Source organism: Pseudomyrmex gracilis, unplaced genomic scaffold (genome assembly GCF_002006095.1).
Source record: "Pseudomyrmex gracilis isolate BER0280 unplaced genomic scaffold, ASM200609v1 scaffold_21, whole genome shotgun sequence".
Lineage (NCBI taxonomy): Eukaryota > Metazoa > Arthropoda > Insecta > Hymenoptera > Formicidae > Pseudomyrmex > Pseudomyrmex gracilis.
Window position 1 is genome coordinate 877,232 of NW_018020605.1, and position 19,470 is coordinate 896,701.

General features: G+C 39.9%; 1 protein-coding gene across 2 annotated transcripts in view; it reads right to left on the reverse strand.

Moving 5' to 3' along the window:
• LOC109851827 overlaps positions 1 to 19,470 on the reverse strand; it is a 30,131-nt gene extending 10,661 nt beyond the window's left edge. For both annotated transcript variants that reach the window (XM_020422302.1, XM_020422301.1), the window contains exons 1-6: positions 18,870 to 19,470; positions 6,508 to 6,764; positions 5,622 to 6,020; positions 4,154 to 4,407; positions 3,437 to 3,548; positions 926 to 1,080 (exon numbers count right to left, since the gene is read on the reverse strand). In XM_020422302.1, coding sequence (XP_020277891.1) covers positions 926 to 1,080; positions 3,437 to 3,548; positions 4,154 to 4,407; positions 5,622 to 6,020; positions 6,508 to 6,764; positions 18,870 to 19,359 — 1,667 coding nt within the window. In that variant the 5' untranslated portion in view covers positions 19,360 to 19,470. The remainder of the gene's footprint in view (positions 1 to 925; positions 1,081 to 3,436; positions 3,549 to 4,153; positions 4,408 to 5,621; positions 6,021 to 6,507; positions 6,765 to 18,869) is intronic.

Genomic DNA, 19,470 nt, shown 5'->3' on the forward strand with positions numbered 1-19,470 from the left:
AGGAAAAATTTTGTTTGTTCTGTACTGTTTGTTCCTGAGATGAAAACGACGGCGTTTCTCCTCTTCGCGGAGAGGCGGTTCTCGTGAAATACAAACAAAAGCTTTCCTTCTGCAAAACTTTTGCATTTACTTTAATTAATTGAAGTTTCAATAATAAATAAAACCAATGTGCTACGACGATTTCTAAATATGTTTCACTAATTATCGCGCTCAGGTAAACGCAGAGATAAAAGTCTGCGGAAAACTTCTAATTTTCTATTAAAAACTGAGAGAAAAAGAGAATGCTAATGTATTAGACTCGTCTATCTACGTTAGCACGACGAAGCGATGTTATGATCTTCAAAAAATGTTGATTGTGTTCATGCAAACATCTCTCGTAGGATTCGCAAGATAATTTTGCTGTTCTTTGCTTATATATAAATTACAAAAAAAAAATCAAGAAAAAAAATATCAAGATATGATTTTACGAGTTGATTTGTAATAACGCGAATTGTTTGCGCATCCCACGAATACACGCTATGTATATTTATTTATTTATATTATATATTTATTTATTTATATTATACATATATAAATTAAATATATATGTATATATATATATGTATATGTACATATACGTACGTATATTGATTAAAAAAAAACACGAAAGAAAGAGAAAAACAATTTTGACGAAAGAAAAATACGAACACGAGGACGATCAACATCGGATTTAATCGAAAAACAAAGCCAGAATCCCTTCTTGTTTCTTCGTCGTCGAAAGAAATATATCGGATAGAGCGGAATACGGTATACATTCTTCCCGATATATTTAGCCGAGTCGTGGAAGACCATCTCCGTCGCGTCGGAAACGCACGTCGGGTACTTTTCGCGGCATGCACGTGACGAAAAATTGCTGTTAGCGAGAAAGGAAATAAGAGTGGCTCACTTGTCGGACAGAGGCGGCGTCGTGGGCGAGCTGGTCTTTAGACTCTTGAACGCCTTTAGCCATTTGAGCTTGGGACTTCCGGTCGAACCGTTCGACATCTTCCGACTGGTCACTCCATCCGGTTGCGCGGCCTCTCCGCCTCCGAACAGCTCCTTCTGCAATTCACAGGAAATATGGTTACTGACACGTGATTCGGAATGCGAGTTCAGTTCGGACACGTGGTATTATATATATATATATATATTCCTTATTGTCATATATATATATATTACACATTGCCATGAGTGATAAAGAAAAAATAGCGCGCGAATTTGACGATTGTGCGCATCTGTTCAAAGATTTCCGCTATTTGTTCGCTGAATCTTTTAGTAAATAAATAAAAATGATAATCGGGAGACGGTTACATACAATTCGTAACATGAACGTCGTTATACGAGAAACCGCGCGATCAGAAAAATACTGTATTTAGCGACTTGAGAGTTGTACTGCGACGAGTTTAATCTCTGTCGCAATGCACACGTAGCAACGCGTTACCCTGAAAGCAGACGCGTCGATACACCACCCTGGTTGAAACGTTTCCATGGAGATATCAACCAATATTGGCCTCATTTTCACTTACAGGAATATATTCATTGACAGTACGCGCGTACGTACAACTTCCATTGATGTCTATAGTCATTGAGAATGTGAGCTCAGCCATTGTTCGTGGTCGCGGCATTAGTTTCTTTGTGCTCGGGAAGTTCATAATGAACAACTGCTTATCCTCTTAACACCTCGGTCGATTAAATATTCACGCAAACTCTGTATCGCAATTTTTGCGCGATTTAACAATAACACAAATTGAACAAAGACGCGTAAATATATTTCGTCTAGAAAATATTTCTGAGTGTAAGAATATAAGAATATAATTAATCTTTTTTTTTTTTCGCAGTGCAACCAGAGCACTGCTTTTATCTGAAGGCGTCACATAAAACGAAAGATACAATCGTCATCTCGGCGCATATTCTTAATAACCATAAACATAACGAAAGCACTGTAGGCCTTTTCACTTTTCAACCAGGGCGACCTTGTCTTCAACGACGGTGTACCCGTCGAGCGAGTCCACTGAATCATGCGGCACCTTTGGTCATGCGATGTGGCGTGCGGAAAATGACACATATCCACGCTAGAAAAAAAAAAATATATCTATATGTATATACTAACGACTCGCGTACGCAGTGTAGTCCAACCCATCGTTAACGGCCAAACAATTCGCGATATTCACGACAAACAGTGGCGAAAGTTAGCGCGTAGTCAGACAGCAGACGATCCTGCTCGCCTGACCTGGATAGACGGACTCGCTCTCGGCAGGAATGGATTTTCAGACGCTTGCTCGTGCTCGCCGATGACCCAGTTGCGAGAGCGCATGTCGTGCGATTGCGCGCCACCCGGTATTTGTACGCGGCGTTTAGGCTAAAGCGCATCAGTGAATGACCAATCGCCAGTGAATGACCACAGGGAGACAAGTCTCCGCACTTGTATATGAAACTTTACGGAAATGAACGCGTTCCTATTTACAAACGCGTCCGAAGCTTAAATACCTACCGGAGCTTTCGAAGCTCCGAGCCGAGCGAGTTCTCGCGCCACGTGTGAGAGAGTCTGCTTGATAATAATTCGCGTGCAAAGATTTTGTTTCGACGATAAATTTCAATTTTGTCTTCCAGATTGAACGTTAACAGTTTTTCATACATTTTATTTTTTTTTTTTTTTTTGCGTGATATTCTATTTCGTTCGCACAGAATATCTCGTATTTTATTTCTCTCGTACACTCTCTCCCACGATGATGTAACGTAACAAAATCAATTTGCGTGAACGTAAAGTTGCGCGCGCTCTGTTGAGTTTTAATTATCTCATTAAAATAATTATTTAACGAAGGGTTGCGCGGTCATTATAAATGTTGTCGAGTTGTTTTGAATGTTTTTTCCTTGTTTATTATTACTTGTGAACGGGGCGAGAGCTTTTTTTTTTTTCATTTCAAGCTTCAACAACGTTCGAACAATTAAGCAGCCATTCACTGCTATATATCATACATCAATTCCGTACACGCTATGCATAGGCATAACGTGGCTTGAAGCCATGCGTGGTTGGACAAATTGGATGAAATCGAGGGAATGCAACGGGATAGATATTTGATCAATTTTAGGTCGCGAATATAGAAGCATTTAATACATAGAACCTGTTTATTCTAGAATATTGCCGGAGTTTCACATTTTGCAGCAGATATATATTTAGTACTTTATTTTTCCCAGGAATCGCAATGAAATTTTCTCTTGTTTGTATTTTGTGATAATAAATGCAAGAGTTATACGCGAGAGGAGGTGTATATTTTTATACGCATTTTATAAAATGAGAGCATTTAAAATGCAATAAAGTAATGAACGCCGGGCGATTGTTAAAGATGAACAAATTCATAAATTTGCGACAAACGCCGCGTATAATGTAAAAAAGAAAAACAAACACAAGAAAGCGTACCTGTGCTTGCACTGCGGCTAACCGCAATTGCGCCATACCGAGGTCAAAACGTTTGACTGAAATATCTTCTTGTAGCTCGGCTACTTTCGTATAAAGATTACTCTCAGCGCTCCTGAAAATGGGATGTGATAAAATTACTACTTGCGCGCGCGCGCGCGCTATGCTTCGTTTTAAAAGATTAAAAACTGATATATTTCCTTGCTTAGGATTATAGATTACCTTACACCGACTGCGGAAAATAACGAAAGGTAAATTTTACTTGACCTCTTAAGAAAAGCCACAAAATAATTCAAGATACTGTACAAAATATTGTGTCATTAAGTGTAAAACTTAAAAAAATATACATATATATCTATATTGACAAATATATATTTGTAAAGTTTTATATTTGAATTTAATGATCCAGTATATTTATTTGCAAAAAAAACTATAAACTATAAATATCAAGTTTATTATATACGTTAAAAAGTTGTTTTTACAAATATGCAATAAAAAATTGTACGTTATAATAATACGTTATATAAATTTAATAAACTTCTGTAAAAAAAATCTATAAAAGAAATTTATATAAAATTAAATATTTATAAAAATCCACAGAATGATATTTGTACTGCAAATATCAGTACTACAATATATATGTAGTAAAAAAAAGTTACTAAATCAAAAATACACAACGAAAAATCACGGTTATATTAAACGTGATAACTGTATACGTACTTGCGCTGCATTCGCACGAGAGTGTCTAACGCATCTTGCAGACGACCTATTTCCTGGGTGAGATTGTCGTATTCGTGTTTAAGATTCTCCATGAGAGGGAGCGTGCTTGCGCCCGTTGGTGCCAGTTCGTCCCTGAGTGTGGGTATTTGACTGATTTTCTCCATTGGTATCTGCTCGGGTGGTGCCGGCGCGACGTACAGGCGTCGCGGCGGCTTCCGCGGCGTCGCGTTCACGGACAAAGTTCGCACCAACGCCTTAAATAGTATTACATTGTTCCGGTAATTTACGTGTACACAATATTATATTTTATAGAATATTATTAATAAAAATATAATATTATAATATGAATTGACTATAATATATGGATGACTTAGTCGGTACGGAAATTAATATTCAAGAGATTTCCGGATTTAAATCCGATTATTTGCTGGAAATTCTTTCAGGGTCGATCTCTTTCTCGGAAAACAATAACGAACTACTATGTGATCGCGCTTGCCGAGAGAGACTTTCCTTAAATAGATATTTTTGATTTGTAATTCAAAATCAATTTAAAAAACTGTAAATTCTTTGTCGTACAGATATCATGTAATTAAAGATATTTAAAAAGACAATGTGTGTATATGTGTGTGTGCGCGCGACACGTTATGTAACTTCGACAAAATACTTTTCGTACCATGTGTGTGCTGTCATGTGTTCAAATAACTCTCTCGAAACACACGTGTGTGAAACTGCACGGCAACCGCGTTTAAGTGAAAAATCGAGCGACTCGACCGACAGATTCAAGAGAAGGGATTTGCGCGGGTCAGTAGTTGAATACCGGCGTGTTTGGTCAGCCGAACAAGTTAACTCCTCGTATACAAACGACACACGACGCGATTTCCCCGAAGCCTCGATATTCCGAACGCGTTTCTCTCATGTGACCGAGTATGACCGACTTTAATCAGCCATCTCTGTTTTCACTCTGTGCTCCCTCTTCCGAATGCCAACGATTGTAATCCGCAATCAGATACCTCGACGTCGCGAAATTGGATATATGCCCGGTACGTCTATTTGCTATGCGTGATCAATATGTCCGGAATACGAATCATCGTGCGGGATATATCGCATCTCTCTCTCTCTCTCTGTGTCGATCGATCGATGGTTCCGAGTGACATATCGAGCGCTAGATTGACGGGAATAGGCCTCGTGTCGTCACCCCGCGTTGTCAGCTATTGAGAGGATTTTGTCTCGTGATAGACGCAAATTAGAAACGATCGTGTTATTTCTTTCTTTCCTGCTGTTTAACAAAGTTCTTTAGGTATCTTTTCGATACGACAATAAAAAAGTCATCAAAGGAGTTTGATTCAATTCCAAGAAGAAAAATGTTCGAGAGAGAAGAATTTTCCGAACCGATGTCGCGCTCGTTCAAACAATCCGAGAGAAAACTATCTCCGCGAGAAAAGAGAGAAGTACGTGTGCGAATATATACCTGTAGATCGTTTGCCGGGACAACCGCCTGCGCTTCCTTGGTCAAGCTCTGATAACGCTTTGCTTGTTCGCCGTATCGTTCGCTGACCGCCTCCGAGATCCCGGCGACGCATTTGCAAGCCAATCCGCAAAGTTCCTCATAGACCTCGGCAATCTCGCCCAATAGCCCGGGCAGACAATGGAACTGATATCGCTCGGTGATAGCGTTCGTGGCGCGTAGCTGCATAACATAGGCGTTGTGCGACTCCAGGTAAGCTCGTTTCAATTCCTGCTCTGCACTGCCGCCGGCGTCGTTGGTTAGCAACGCGGCGTAAGCGCGTTTGTAATCCAGTCTGGCGCGCTGCAACTTCTCCTCCGTTTTGCTAATCATCTGCTCGTAAGTGTCGCGATGTGCGAATACCTATATATAGGGAAGAAAACGCGAGCGATATGTATATGAAGCGCTTGAGAAGATCGGATGGATATATGCGACGTGTCCCAGAAACATTTCAAACACAACGCGCGCTATGCGGTCGCTCGTGAATTGAAATGCCGTTCGCATTAATATTGAAATCGAATAATCGAGAACTCCTGGAGTTGCTTCCCGGGAAACTTGGCCGACCGTTTTCGCCAACTGCGGCGAACTTGTCTCTCCGTAGCTGAGCAGTCGGTACAACAGTCTTATCGCGATCAAGGCGTCTTTGAATTGTCTGAAATGGCAATTTGCAATCGCGCGGAATAGCAATGTCACAGCGTCCGCTCACCCCGATTTCATTTGAATTTGTAACGAAATAAACAAAACACGTAAATGCACAAATTTCGCGCAACTCGAAACCTCTCTTTATGCGATTGATGTAACGAGAAGAAAATTCATAGTACAAATATATCGTATATATCTATAGGGTTACCTTTCTCGACTGCAGCTTCCGGTGGAAACTCGCTTCTAAAGTGGACCTCGACAGCTGTTGCTGCAAAGTCGCGGCCAGGTCGAGCTGCGACATCGCGTCCGCCTCGACTTGCCGCATCAAATTCTCCCAGACTCGTCGCATGCCGCCGGTGTCGGTCCTCGTATCGCTCGATCGACTGCGAAATTCGTCGACCAAACGTCGCACGGTCGCCGAGTGGCTCTCGATCGCGGCGCCCAACTCCTGAGCAAACTCGGAGACTGCTCTCGCGCGAAACACAAGATAAATTATTAATCGAATAATTGTAGTTGAATGTAGATTTAAGGATAATAATTGTAGATGTTACACAATTTTGTTGGCAATTTTGATCGATAAATGGCGAATCGCGTGTGACCCAACACGTAGATTTTGTGTTCGTGGGAAAATAGCAATTAATATTCCTCTTGCTGCGCGCGCGAGCGATCACCGCGTCGTCGTTAATCAACAGCTTCTGCGAAATTCATATATATTTGACCAAGCAAAGCTGCGATGTACACGTACAGAGAAAATGAACGACCGTATTAATATCAATCGATGTGTATGTTGTAAGATCAAGTTTCTCATGAAAATTTCCGAAAGCGTACAAACACAAGTTGTATCCATTGTTTGTTAATTATAAAACAAATCGCAGAAAAAAAAAACATTTTAACGTAACATTTATGAAAGAGTAAATGAGAGAAAGTACGGAGAAAATATTTCTTTCTTTATGATATGTGCATCATCTTTTTTTTTTTTTTCTACGATTTCTTATACATATAACTGCAAAACTTAAATACCTACTTAAAATATCTCACGGACGACCTGAGGGAAAGAAAGAACCGAGAGAGAAATAAACGGATATTATTCAAATGAAACTTTGAATTCGAACTCGGAGTTTTGTTTCGGTAACAGAAAGATCCCGCTTTGGCGATGTGCCAGCGGAACCGTTAACTTTTACGCTGGCAAATGTTACGACGCGGTTGCGCTACCTTCCTTTCCGTCGATTCGATTTGCTCGTCAAAGGCATTGTTTGGCAGTTTCCGATACATTGGAACGACGTCGCGAAAAAGAAAGGCTTGTATGTGGCGGTCGAAAAGTAAATTGCGTCCTCTTCTTACGGATACAGAAATCGAACCTGGTAAAATGTTATTTCGGACGTATCTAGAGTGTCATTCGCGCGACCGCGCCGGGAATTCAATATTCCCGCCGTCTTATTCAATATCTCGAGCGGAGAACTTTGAAATATCCTTTTATGGATCGTTCGAATGGCCTCCTTCGCGATTGAGGAACGCGAACGAGAGGATTGTCAAAGTGTAGGGTCCTCCCGCAGATCGTTATCGTTGTCGTCATCGTCGTGATAGCGCGGCTCTTTGTGGCATTTCTTCTCCTAGCGCGGCGGCTTATTTTCATCGTTTCAGTGAACCGTGTCTTTATCGACGCGAGAAAATTGACGTTTTTTTTTTTTGTTGAAAATGTAGGCGAAATGTAATTTGCGTTACAGAACAACGATCGGATGAAAGTAGATAATGCAAAACAAAAGTCAGGATATTGATGTTATGAAAAAAAAAAAAAAAAAACAATTATTTTGGGTCAGCAAGAAATTTTCTATGTGGTAAATATATATTTATAATACAATGTTTGTTTTTTATTTGCAACAACGAGATAATACGCTAAAGAGATCCAAGTGTGCATTAATATATTATTAGATTATTTGTTAATTATTCAAATATATTCGTATCCATATTGTCGATTATTGCCCATTAGCGATAATAAATTATATACTATTAATAACAATAATTATATATTATTAATAACAACTCTTATCTTTCTTTCTAATAAAAATATTGAAATTATTTCAAACTTAATATTTAAAAATAATGAAGTTTATATTGTATACACGCGTAATGAATACATAGAATACACACACACACACACGTGTGCGCGTGATTTGACACTCACGGAATATCATTAGAAAAAAATAATTTACAACGTTTTACTAATTTTTTGAGGTTTTACTCTGAAATATGTGAACGAGACAGATATTTTATTTATGTTTCTACGGTTTTCATTTTAAATATTTTCAAACTATATTTTTTAATTGTATTCGCTTTTTTGACATCTTTCAACAATATATCAGTCACGTTGGTTTTTCACGAAGATTGTCACACTCTTGGAAAAATTTATGAGATAATTATTGTGTAACAAATGAGCGTACCGAAATCTCGCGCGATCACGTTGAAGAAGAACCATTTTGGCGATAAAAACGTATTCAGTCGTCGGTTACAATATATCTTCGTCTATACGCGATCATCTTGGCAGAAAAACCCGGATCTGTCAAGAAATATATGTGTCGGTAGAGTAGTGGAGGCGGGGGGAAAATGCATTAAGACTTGCGTAAAAATGTATATCCCCGATAAAATTGTAGTTTTGTAAAAAAGTGTTTAGAGCAAGAGAATTATTTCACAAATACAGATGACACAAATGTGTCGGTTTCTTCTCCCTTATGTTTTTTTCTGCTCAAATAAACATGGAAATATTACAAATAAAATTCGCTAACACGAACGACGACTGTCTGTGTGTTAAAAAATATCGTACTCTACACCAGTGTCAAATATTATATGTGCGAAATATAAGTAGAGAAAAAAAGTCCAACAATTCAGTACGCTGTTTACTTAGACGATCGCGAGAAAGTGAGAGACAAAAAACACGTGGGTGGTTTTATGTTGTAACTATTGTTAGTGAAAATATATGCACACAAGCAAAAAACAATTCGCATTTCTTATCACACAATACACGTTCGCGCGTTCACGCGACCGACCGACCAACCGGTGCGAGAAAGATAACACATTATGTTACAGTAACATAATAATGGGTTTTCTCAAATAATCAGCTTATCCGTATTTCCGGTTCTACCAAACATTGATTCGATATCCGGGCGCGTTACAATTTTGCGGTAAAAAGTTCGCGATAAATTCGTTTTCAAATGAGAACGCGCCGGAGATAGGGATTTATGCCAGTCAGCCTGGCGGCGAAATATCATTTTTCCTCGTCAAATAATTCAAACAAGCGGAGGCTCGATAGAATGACATCTCTCGAAACGGAGTCGAGATAAAACTCGTGTATTCAATAAGACAGGCCGGGAGCTTCGCGACGGCGACCTCCGGATAAAGGATTTTGTCAGCGAGTTTACCTGCCGTTAAATAATTCGACCCGTTTTTTACGAACATTTCTCGTTTTGCCGAGAGCTGTCGTCACAAGACATCGTTGTTTAAGTGCTCCTCGTTCTTTGTCTCTAACGAAGGAAAGATCGATGTCCGCGTATATACAAGAACTGTGTTTATCACGGGACAAACAGAACTTCGTGAAAGCCGAGAGAGACGGAGATTGTTGGCTCTTGAAAATTGAAACAACAAAATGGCTTTCTCGTAATATTTTATATTAAAATCAGAATATTCTGGTATACGAAATATCACAAAGAAGTAAAAAAAAAAAAAAAAGGAAAAAAGCGAAAACTTGTACATAACAACGCGTATACAAATATTACGCGAAAAATAAATAGCTTTCAAAAAAAAGCCATCAAAATAAATAAATATATATATTATAAATATGTATTTAACAGTTTCCGGAAAAGTGGCTGCTGAAAAGTAGGCAGCTCTCTGTTGACTGTAGCCTCGGAAGATAACTAGAATATTTCATTTAAAAAGGTTTTAACCGCCGAGAGCGCGAGGGAGAAAGAAAGAGAGAGAGAGAGAGAGAGAGAGCTTTCAGTTAATATCAACTTTAATTTCACTTTAACAGAATCTCAACTAGTTACGAGGATGGTTCACGTGGAAACTTTCGAAGTTGTCGGGTCGGCGGGGAAGATGGCGGTTATAAATAAATTATCATGGTAAGGGAGTGTCATCTTGCGCGCACGCTATATTTTCGAACAACATCGCGCGCGCATTAACGTCGTGTCAATAAACGAAGTTATCCGGTTTACACGGTAGTGTAAATGTTGCATCACGTTGCGTCACGCGTACATATATCCATGTCACCGAAAACAAATCCGGAATTATGATGGTGAACCAACGAGCTATTGATCATCCGTCGTCGTCGTCGTCGTCGTCGTCGTGCCGATGATTTAAGCGGCTCGGAGCGAAAGGACCTTATATAAACCTACGCGCGCAATATTGTCCTCATTAAGATATTTGCATTAGCCTAAGCTTCGCCCCCGTTTTCGGGAATTAGCGTTTCGGGGGCAGAGCTTGTGAATCAAGCAGCGTATCTATAATGCGCAATTTGTTCGTCGATCTCCCCGGCGTTAGCGGACTGCATTAGCGCCCTGGAGATCGCTTAACCGTTTAATCATCATTTACGGAAGCCTGATATGCCTTACGAAGGAACTTTGTGCGATGCATGCATAATGCGGCTATTTAAACATTTTGAGCTCGAACTATGTAACGGTCGAAGCCTGTTTGACAAATTGAGTCTGAAATTGCCGCGTGATATTTGCGGTATTACGCCGGCTGAATTATTAATGCAAGGAAGATGTGTTTAAATTCGCATAAAATTACGAGACTCGTTGTGTAAAATAATGAAATAAAAATATACATTAAGTAAATATATATATTGCGAGCAAAATCAAGATAAGGATGATAAGATCTGAAATGTTTCTCAATTCTCTTTTCCTCTCCATAGTTTCAAAGGCCATCTTTTTCGGTCAAAATAACAATTTTAATAATATACAAAATTAATATCAAGAGTTGAGACCGTACGTAACGTGGTTTTATTAATCAGAGATCAATTATTAGTAACTTTCTGAAAAAAAGTTGTTTTAATTGTATATTATATTTAGGGAAATCCTATACATACGTAGAGTGTTACATGATATATTATATAAAGTTTATACTCAAACGTATAAGCTACAATTTTTACAACGTTTCTGTTTGTAGAAGTCCCCTATTCTGAGACTCTGACACGTTACACCATGTATATATTGTTTACTACTTCTATCAGTTTCTATTTTTCTATTTGCAATATACAGCAATATATCAAATGAACGCAATATGTATTGTGTATACATACGCGCGATAATATTACTATTCATCAAAAGCAATTTCGTGGAATAGCATTGTACATATGTACATACATATGTATCAATCTCGAGATTATATTGAGAGAGAATATAATATCACACACATCACAATGTGAATACACGTTATGTGTAATATCGTTTGGCGATTGGAATACTATACGATTAATCGAAGTCTCATCGTTTAATGCCTGTTCCTGGCTATTAATTAAACTATTAACCTCAGCTAATTATCGCGCGCGTGTGTCGATAAAGGTGCGATATCGCCGACGAAGGAAATTGAGCCTCGTGCGAACCGCTGGCATTTCCCTTTAATGCGATATCGCTTTACCGCGGACCGGCAAAGTTCTCTCGCTCGTCTGAACATCGCAAAGTCGTTTCCACACTTTGACCCTTTGTTTTCAACGCGCTCCAAGTTTCCGGGCATTATAGCTTTGCGTCACGAAACGCGGAACAAGCACGCGTGTAGCGAAATAATTTAACAAAGTAAAAAAAAAAAAGAAAAAAAAAAGAAAAACACACCTTTCCCGTCCGCGGAAATGAGATATTTTCTTCCCTCGCGTCGACTTCACGGAAAATTTCTTGGTTTCGGAAAATGTGTTACCACGCTGGCGTCACATTGTCCACAGCGCGCGTTCCACTTTACAGCCGGTGCCAAGAATCGCGCTCCGATGAAAACGCGCGATCTTGTTCAAAAATCGGGCATGGAAAAAAATTGCATTACGCGCGCGCGCTTACACACACGTACACATATGCGCATGCGGTGTGCTTCACATGCCAACGGTGCTTTCTCGCCCGAGGAATTTCAGTTAATTGGAGTCGCCGTAATAGCGGCTGCCCATTATCGTCTACCGGGCCTATTTGCGAGTTCGGTCAAGCGTATCGCGCGACGAATAACCCCGTGCGCTGCATTCGTATGGTTCCAATCATCTCAGTCTCTTCGTCGTGACTCTTAAGCCGATAATCCTTAGCTCGTTAAGTGACATATCGCACAAACGATATTTTCGTTTAATCGCCGCGCTATATTTACAAAAAAAAGAAAAAAACCGTTATAAACTATTAGTTTTATATATGTAGCAATGTATGTGAGAAAAAGAGAGAGAAATACACGAAAAATAAGTTTAAATCTTAGTTTAAGAACTTATGTAAAATACACTTATTAAAAGTATACATTTTATGTATGTAGGTTTTTTTTTACTTATATTAGAAGAAAATAAAAATAAATTAAAAACAGTATACTTCTATAATATATTCTTATAACTAACATTTGCAGCTACATTGTTCTTGACAGATAAAATTCTTTCTCGACGAAAACGTAACTTCCAGAAAATATGACACAATTTTATTTATATCGGATTTCTTCAGTGTTTTATATTTTATGTGTGCAATCAGTCGCGAAACGATTGAAAACTTGAACAATCGTTGACCGCGAGCTACGATTATCGACTGAAAAAAAAAAACGGAAAAAAAAACTAAGACTCGGCACAGCGCTCGTTAAAAATTTAAGGTAGGATAAGTCTTGTTTCTCTCTCTCTCTCTCTCTCTCTCTCTCTCTCTCTCTCTTTCTCTTTCAATTCTCTCACTGAGTACATAGATCGGCAAATATGGCGCAGGTGCACAGCGGTATAACGTGTGTTGATATGAACGTTATACGACGAAAGATCTATGTATTTCAAACAATATACGTGCATTTTGTTGCCGTAACTTGTCGTACAAATCGTATAAATTGAAGTTACCGAAAGAACAGATTTAACAGAGAAACGTGACGGATAAGAAAAATAAAAGTTCAAGAAAAATTGTAAGCATTTATATATATACGCTTTTATTATCTGCGCTTTATATCGCTTTTGCATGGGATATGAAAACCGTGTCTGAACACTTTCTTAACCATTTCGCATTAAAGTATCAGACCGACGATAAACATCGCCCGAGCATCATCCGCACTGCATTTGCATTTCTGCTTGCAAAAGGACCGTTACATCGACCTTGCATCGTTTTGCTCAAAAAGGATTTTTATCTCCGATGCGCTGGCACGTCGCTATAAAACCAACGGGCTGAGCAAAAATTGCCACTAGCTCCGCTTACGAACGTCAATGGCATCGCGTGAAAAATTCAAAAATTGCTCGCCTCGCTATAAGTTCCAGCTGCTAGCACGCGATGATAAGGGATGGGGGTTGCAGCGCGGAAACGAGCGCTTTTCAATTACAATCACGCGATGAGTTTTTCAAAAATAAAATAGGAGAGAAAAGTACGAAACAAGAGAAACAATTGCCGGAGAAAATAGGAAACGTTTATAAAATACCGCGTGAATCGTGCGTTTCAAAGTAATGGAATATTTCCCAAAGAAACTGTTACTTTCACGTTTGATTTGGTACGTATCGACAGATACGTGATATTTCTCGAAGTATTCTTTCATACTCTGCAAAATTTTTACGCATTCTTTTCGAAGTCGACGCAAGTTGGATATTAAGTCCGGAAAATGATGGAAACAACTAATAATAATGTAAGTTAAAAAAAAAAGCAGAAAGAATAATTAATCGATGTTAAGAAAAATACACACAGCAATAAGTTACCTATTGTCATAATAATCCGGTCTAATTTGTCAGCCGGCGGGAGCAACCATGATAGATCGATGATATTTAATGATTCAGCGGAAACTTTCTCGCTCGACGAGAGTGCGGGAGGAAAGACGCGCGCGAAAAGGGCGGCATTACGGAGGCATGGATGAAAGACCCTCTTATACCTGTGCTCTCTCTCTCTCTCTCTCTCTCTCTCTCTCTCTCTCTCTTTTTCCGATCTATATAAAAAACGGATTCCGACTCTCGGTATTGGCTTAGCACGCGCATTCTACACGTGTGAGGACAAGAGCTTTCCTCCTCCCGTGATGGTTACAAAAAGAAGAAAAAAGACGAGACGTCACAAACACGAAGGAAATGGAGAGTAGGCGCGCGCTGTGTAGAGACGGCGTTTAGTCAGGGGTTGACCTGAATTCAGGTGGGGTGAATCAATATCCCTGCCTGTGTGCGTGCTCTGTTCGCTTCGTAGCAGTTACCGTAGCAACCAGACTCCTTGCTTTATTAAAATATGACCGTCGTTTTCTGTGTACAACTGTGTATTCGATTAGAGATGAAGGATCAGACGCGCGAGATCTATTTCAAGGGAGAATGCGGAGTTCTCTGAGGGTGACCGCGAACGACCGACGGAACGCACCTTTACGGATCGACCACGGTCGACGATCGACTTGTCCGATGGTGCGGATCGAGCAACAGCCTTCGTGACTCCAAGGGTGCGACCTTGATACGAAGTTCCACGAGTTCGATGAACTTGGCTTGGAGTCACGCAAGCTATAAAGATGTTGTAGAGCAACGTTTGAACTTACTTGTCAATATTGTTAAAACATTTATTTTCACCGATGATTAATTTGTTGAACGCTACATACAATCTCGCTGTAGTCAAGTAAAATACAAACTTGAAGTTTCGAGAAACTAGCAAGACTTCTTTTTCGCAAAATTACAGTCGTTCTTTTTTTATATTTTGCGCGCGTTCAATTCAAATTCAATCAGATGACTGCGACACGCTGCAATATTTTATAATGACGAACACAATATTCGTTTGTATGAAGGTTTTATTAAAGTCCTTTATGACGCAACGACTCGAGATGATAAAACCGTAATTAAGTTGTCACTGAGAGTAATAAAAAAAAAATAAATAAATTAAAAAAAAAATACAATTGAGTGCAGATATGAACAAATAACGAAACGCTCTAATTAATCAAGTTAACAATGATAAAGAGAATAAATATTCAATAAATATCGCAAAAGTCCGGATCTTTCGCGTACTCTCTAAATTTCTTGGAATATACGTTGAATAAAACAATTGTTTACCCGAACCGAGACGACGGTCGACAATTTATACGACGAAAATTATTTCGAAAATGTGTTTACATTACTTTATTTACAATTTCTTCTTCCCATAAAAAAAAGACATCATTATTTTCACCGTGTGACCAGACGGGACTGGCTTTTAACTCTCGAACAACCACAGCTAAAAACAGAAGCTTGGCACAGTCGCGGTTATGCTAACACGGAGGTACCGGGAGGTTTTGTTTACGCGACGATTAACCGCGCTTCATCGAATTCATCGCATTTTCATCCGCGAATGCTACGCCAGACCGACCAGGCGCAGCCACGGGCAAAGAGCGATATTTGGCCGCGCCGGTGAACCGAATAAACATCCAGGTCAACACACGTGACAGCCTCGAGAGATCGTTCAGACTTGACGAGGCCGCAGTTATACGTACTCTAAATTCGCTACGAGACGAAGATCTATTTATATTCGCGCGGTAACGAGCTCTTATGCGTGGGACGGAGGAGGAGGGTTAAAATCCTGCAACACAGAGAAACACACAGAGCTTCTCGCGAAATTTGTTTCCTCGAGAACGCGCAATGTTCATCGGGAGAAGATATCCGAATTTACACGGCGACCGGATGACGCGGACGGATAGATAACGCCGAATGACTCATTCTGTGCATCTGCTTAGAAACGAAGCGACCGCGAAAGAGAAAGAGAGAGAGAGAGATAGAGAGAGAGGAATATGTCCAGATCACCGGAATAATTCTCGGAGTCAATACATAGCGCGTTCGATCAAGGTTGTAGATGCCATTTGTGAAAATACACATACACAGTGTCTTAAACACAGAACGCGAAAAGAAAAATACACTTCCATATGCGTATGACTCCGCGTATTTTCCACAAATAAATCAACTGTAATTCAGAAAAATAGCTACATCTCTCTTTAGAATTTGTATTTCTGATATCTTTCCAACGAGTGTGTTTTTAGCTTTTTATCTTCGAGCGCTCGGGCAGTCTTTCAAATTTTTCACGTGTGCGAATGTGTGTGTGTGTGTGTGTGTATTGAGAGTTAGCGACATCATGCAGGTTGACATCTTTTCGTTATACTCAACATAAAATTCACTATCTTTCCTCGTGATTGCTTTACGTTTATAGTTTATGGTTTATAGGTGAATAAAGCACGCGATAACGAATAAATTACGTCCCGATAAAGACTCGCTCGGAGAGAGAGAGATTCGCGGTTTTCTCGAGTACTTGTGTATTCACAAGTTCGAAGATGTGCTTCCTAGTAATCTGATTTTATCAGAATCTTATGCCTCGAACGAGTAAGAGACTTGTTTCTTTGCGACCAAGTGGGAGGCCGGGGGAGAAGATCGAGGTCGATAGGTCACAGATAGGTGGATAGCAAGTGACAAAGACCGATAGCTTCGAGCCCGACGGACGTAATAGGCTCGACCTGAGCTTACCCTTTTTTCTCTCTCACAGCTTACTCCAAGTACTAATTAATCTTCATTCTTATCCCGCACCGGTTGTCAACGAGAGTGGAAACGTCGAACGAAAAAAAAAAAAAAGGATCAGCTGTGACGAATTATTTTGGAAGACGAAAAGGTGTTCCGCAGACGGATGTGGATAACGAGAACAAGAAACTCAATTAATCCAATGTCAGGAGCAACACGGACATCTGTGATACATTAAGAGGATCCTAAAGCGTATCTTCATCCTGCGCGTATTATAAAGCACAAACCGCCCCTTAACCGCTAATGATGGATTTCTTGAGCGAACTTATCGCGACAAAATGCCGAGAATTTAATAGCGTTTGTGCTTAGTAAAGCGATTGAGAATAAATTATATCTGGCGAGCAGTTTCCCTCTTTTTCTTTCTATCTTTCTCTTCTCTCTCTCTCTCTCTCTCTCTCTCTCTCTCTCTCTCGGAAACAAGTTGATAATAAAACTTCATTCCTCGTGCTTAATTCCTTCGTGCTTAATAAAGAGTAACTTTTATATTAACAAAATTTTATAATTAGTTGCCAGTTGCGAAGTTCTTTAACGTCAAAACACACAACACTCGAGAAGTCGCAATTACATTTTTCGACAATGTTTTTTTCGCAAAAGAAACATCGTGTTTCGGGAGATATTATCGCGCCATTGGTAATCAACTCAACAACAAAAAAATTAAAAAAAAAAAAAGTACAATTTACTTAATAATAAGAAAAACAAATTAGATTTCCGGGAATTAATATTTTTTTCTCTTTCTTTACGCTATTGTCGTACAATAGATGTCGAAACGCGATAACGCACGTAACTTGGATTGTCTCTGGCGCGTTATTCCTGTAATGAGAGATACATCATTATGTCATCTCTCTTGTTTGGTTCACTGATACAGCTTTAAGCTTTCCTTCCTCCCGTCGCCCTCCCGTCGAGCTTTGCTCAACGGCTATTAAACTTCCGCCAAGTCGAGACACGTAACACACTAATTCACGCAGAGAAAGTTAGAGATTGTCAGCATATATATAACTTGTATATGATTATAAGATCTAAGATAAGTCAAGTATATGGATCATTTGCTATCGTCCGTCAACCACAAGTTAGAATTTTTCATCTTTCGTGACTTCTCGGTGGCCATTTCGATGGCGATTATTGCGCGACGATGACCATTGTCACGACGATACGCGGCGGATATGTTGGTGTCTCTAAAGAGGGAACTAAAAGATGGATAATCCCCTCGAGAGGCGGGTACTTCCTTGCGTACGTGGCCCGAAAACTAAGTTCGCGGACGTATTTCTTTCTTGTTATCCCTGAAGAACTGAAAAGGGTCTTACAAAGCGCACATTCGTTGCAAATTTGATTTCTTATTATACTTTTCTGACCTGTGTACTTACTTCTTCCGTCGTTACGTAAATAATAATTGCTTATTTAATGAGACGTCTGTTTGTTTCGGCGTGGGGGAATAACAGAGATTATATTTTGACGGGAAAATTAATATTGAATTTCTCATTGAAGGAAAAACTATAAGAACGACGAGAAACGTATTAAAAGATCGCAAAAAAAATCCTTCGTATTTTTCAGAGTAAAAAAAAAAAAAACAAAAAAAAGGAGCAACGGTATATGCACGTAATGTTGCATTTCTAAACGATGGAATATCGGATTTAAAGAAAAGAAGTATTCAAGAAGTTTCGATCGAAGTTCTTTCTGTGTGTGTGTGTGTGTGTGAGTGTGTCCACATTTCAATTGAACGACTTTCAAAGTGCTTCTGGACGGAAATAACGCGGAAACATCGTCGGGAATGAGCGCAGAGAAAAAGATTTCGCTTTGAGTCGCGGAGAGTAAACTTAATTTAGACAAATTTGAATAAACTTCATCGGCGAACGTAATTGCCGGACTATTGTGTGTATAAAAACGCGATGAAAATGCTTCTTCCTTACCCGTTTGCACGAGCTTGAGCGCGATGCCATTGTGCTGCTTGAGCGGCTCGTTGAGGGCCGGCTGCGTGAGGTCTTTGAAGGGATGATTGGCGGCGGCCTCTTCGGAGCCGGAGGCACGATTATTTTGCATAGTCCCGGTTGCGTGCTGCTCCTCGCTCTGTCGTCCTTCTTTTTTACCGACTACGTCACTACCGACGTTACGCACGTGGGTTTGTTTCCTGCCAGCCGCCGTCTGACTAGTCTCGCGCTTTTTCTCCTTTCTGCGCTTATTACGAACGTCGTTCGCGACGACGTTTCGTTGCTGTTGCTGCTGTTGCAACTGCTGCTGCTGCTGCTGTAGTTTATTATGTTGCTGCTGCTGTTTTGTTTCAATGCAATTGACTGCGTTGTTCACTGCTGCGTCGTTATTGACGGTCAGTGACGACACGGACTCCCGAATCGGATTTTCATAGATACGCAGGAGCTCGTCCGCCGGATAGAAGACGTACATGCCCAGAAATCGTTCCTGGCGTTGTAATCGCTGCTGCTGTAATCGTTGCTGCTGTTACTGCTGCTGCTACTGTCGTGGCCGCGGTCGTGGCCGCTGTTGGCGCGATCGACG